This window comes from Acanthisitta chloris, unplaced genomic scaffold (genome assembly GCF_000695815.1).
Source record: "Acanthisitta chloris isolate BGI_N310 unplaced genomic scaffold, ASM69581v1 scaffold5720, whole genome shotgun sequence".
NCBI lineage: Eukaryota > Metazoa > Chordata > Aves > Passeriformes > Acanthisittidae > Acanthisitta > Acanthisitta chloris.
The window spans coordinates 21536-23595 of NW_008650948.1; the positions used below are offsets into that span (position 1 = coordinate 21536).

Sequence of the window (2060 nt, forward strand, 5' to 3'; positions counted from 1 at the left end):
AAAATCCTATCCAGTGATCCAGAAAGGTGAATGAAATATGGTAAAGGTCCTGCTGGAAGAAGCTGATGGACAATTCAGCACAGTTCTAGGCCTAGATCTGGAACATGGTAACCAAAGGAATTCCTGTTCACATCAATCATGGTTTTAAGAATGTTTTTGTACTGCATATCAAAAAAATCCTCAATTTAAACTATGAAAGGAAATGGATGCTGGGACTCTCCAAAGGGTGAGAAGAGTCAGAAAGCAAACTAATAGGAAACTAAACACATAGCAAAATTTTCCTTTCTATCAGTAAATTGCAAAAAATTTGAGCCATGTATACAAAACCTATTTCCAAGGAACCATTGAATTCTGAGGTAGAAAAATCTCAACAAAGCATTCATTGTTCTTTGTAATTAGTGCAGTAATTGCAGGCCACGTGGTGCACTTGCCATTTGCAGTCATGTTCCCCAACTTGTTTCATCAGAAGTTGACAAAGTCCAGAGCTATCTCATTACCTGTATAATCAGAGCAGCACCACAGGATTGGCTCTTTGTTTCCAAGGAAACTTGGGCATCCTGCAGCTGGAGCTGCTCTGTTAGGCAGCCCTATTATCTCCTGGCAGTTCAGGCTTGGGCAAAATTTCACTCCTGTATTTTGTCAACATGAAGCACCTGCAATGTTGGAGTCACCTTGTTCCTCCTCTTCCAGAGCTATTTATGAAGAAATTGATGATGTGCCAAAGACAGAAGTCAAGAAGAATGCAGACTGATGAAGGTGGAGGTTGAATCCTTCCCTGAGCACGTTACTCTCTGGTGCTGGTCCCGTGCAGTGATTCCTATAACGTACAAGTCAATAGCAGAAGAGATTTTTTATCTTGACACAACAAATACTTAGTACTGGAGTACTAAGCTGTGTACAAGTGGAGCTATGCCTTGACAGTTTGTCCTACATGTTCAGCTCTGTATTCTTCAAGGTGACTTGCATGGTTAAGGTATTCTGGGGGCCTTTAAAATATGACTTCCAAATTCAGCTGTGTATGAAGCGACACTTGACACCTGACACAAGTAAATCAAAAGGATGTTATGTTTACAGTAACTGCAGAATCCAGTGTCTGTTTGCCCTCACTGCTGTGTTCATCTCCCTGGAAGTTTATAAGGAGGTTTTGATAAGGCCTTTCTCTAAATTTGGGCTTCTAGATAGATAGATGTCCTGAAGACACAAACTACTACTTTCCTACATCCATATCCTAAATACACATATTTTTATTATCTTCCCAAGAACCCACAATATAGTTGGATTTTTGCTTTGGTAAGAGCCCAAGCTGGAGCATGAGGTGCTTGTCATCCATGGTTAACAGAACAAAAAACCTGCCTATTCTGTGGTTTTGTTGTTGCTTTTATTTACTCAATATTGGAGGGGGATCAATTGTTTCTTTCAATGTTCCTGCCCTGCAGAGATTGCTCTGGTGAAGGAAAAATTAATCATCTACAATGCAGATGAACAATGGTTATCCATTTATTTTAATTAAGTTGTTTAACCCTGTTAATAACAGTTTTATCGCTTAATAATTCAAGTGCCTTACGTATTTTAATGCTGAATGTAAACTGAGCACTTTAACAGGTATAGTTCTCTGAATTTATAATTGATATAAAGTTTGAGGACTTAGTTCGTGTTCATAGCAAATAAGCTAATTTTTATTTTTGAAATACTGCAATTTAAACCTTCCTTATGTTAAGTGTTTAAGTTCTCAGCTGCTTTTGCAACTTTTGTAGCATAAAATTCCAAATAAAAGCAAATGCTTACTGAGAAGTTAACTCCCATTGCTTCTGCGTGTTTACCTATTTGTGTATTCCCTGAAACACCAAATGTAGGTGGTAGTGGAAGTGTTTTAGTGTGTCTGTGGTATTTCAGTGCACCACTAAAACACCCTATTTCCATCCAAAACACAGCCTTGAAGTTTGGGACTTTTATAAGCAGATGTGAGAAGATAAGTTGCTTTTCTTGTATTATTCACACTGGTCTGGACAGCAGCCTGGGAAAGCAGCTGAAAATAGGATGTGAGGTGGATTGATTTTTCC

General features: G+C 38.5%; 1 protein-coding gene across 1 annotated transcript in view; it reads left to right on the forward strand.

The window, feature by feature from the left end:
• TOM1L1 (target of myb1 (chicken)-like 1) overlaps positions 1 to 751 on the forward strand; it is a gene marked incomplete at its 5' end in the record, with an annotated part of 19763 nt that extends 19012 nt beyond the window's left edge. The window contains one exon of the mRNA XM_009070930.1: positions 691 to 751. Coding sequence (XP_009069178.1) covers positions 691 to 751 — 61 coding nt within the window. The remainder of the gene's footprint in view (positions 1 to 690) is intronic.
• Positions 752 to 2060: the final 1309 nt, after the last annotated feature.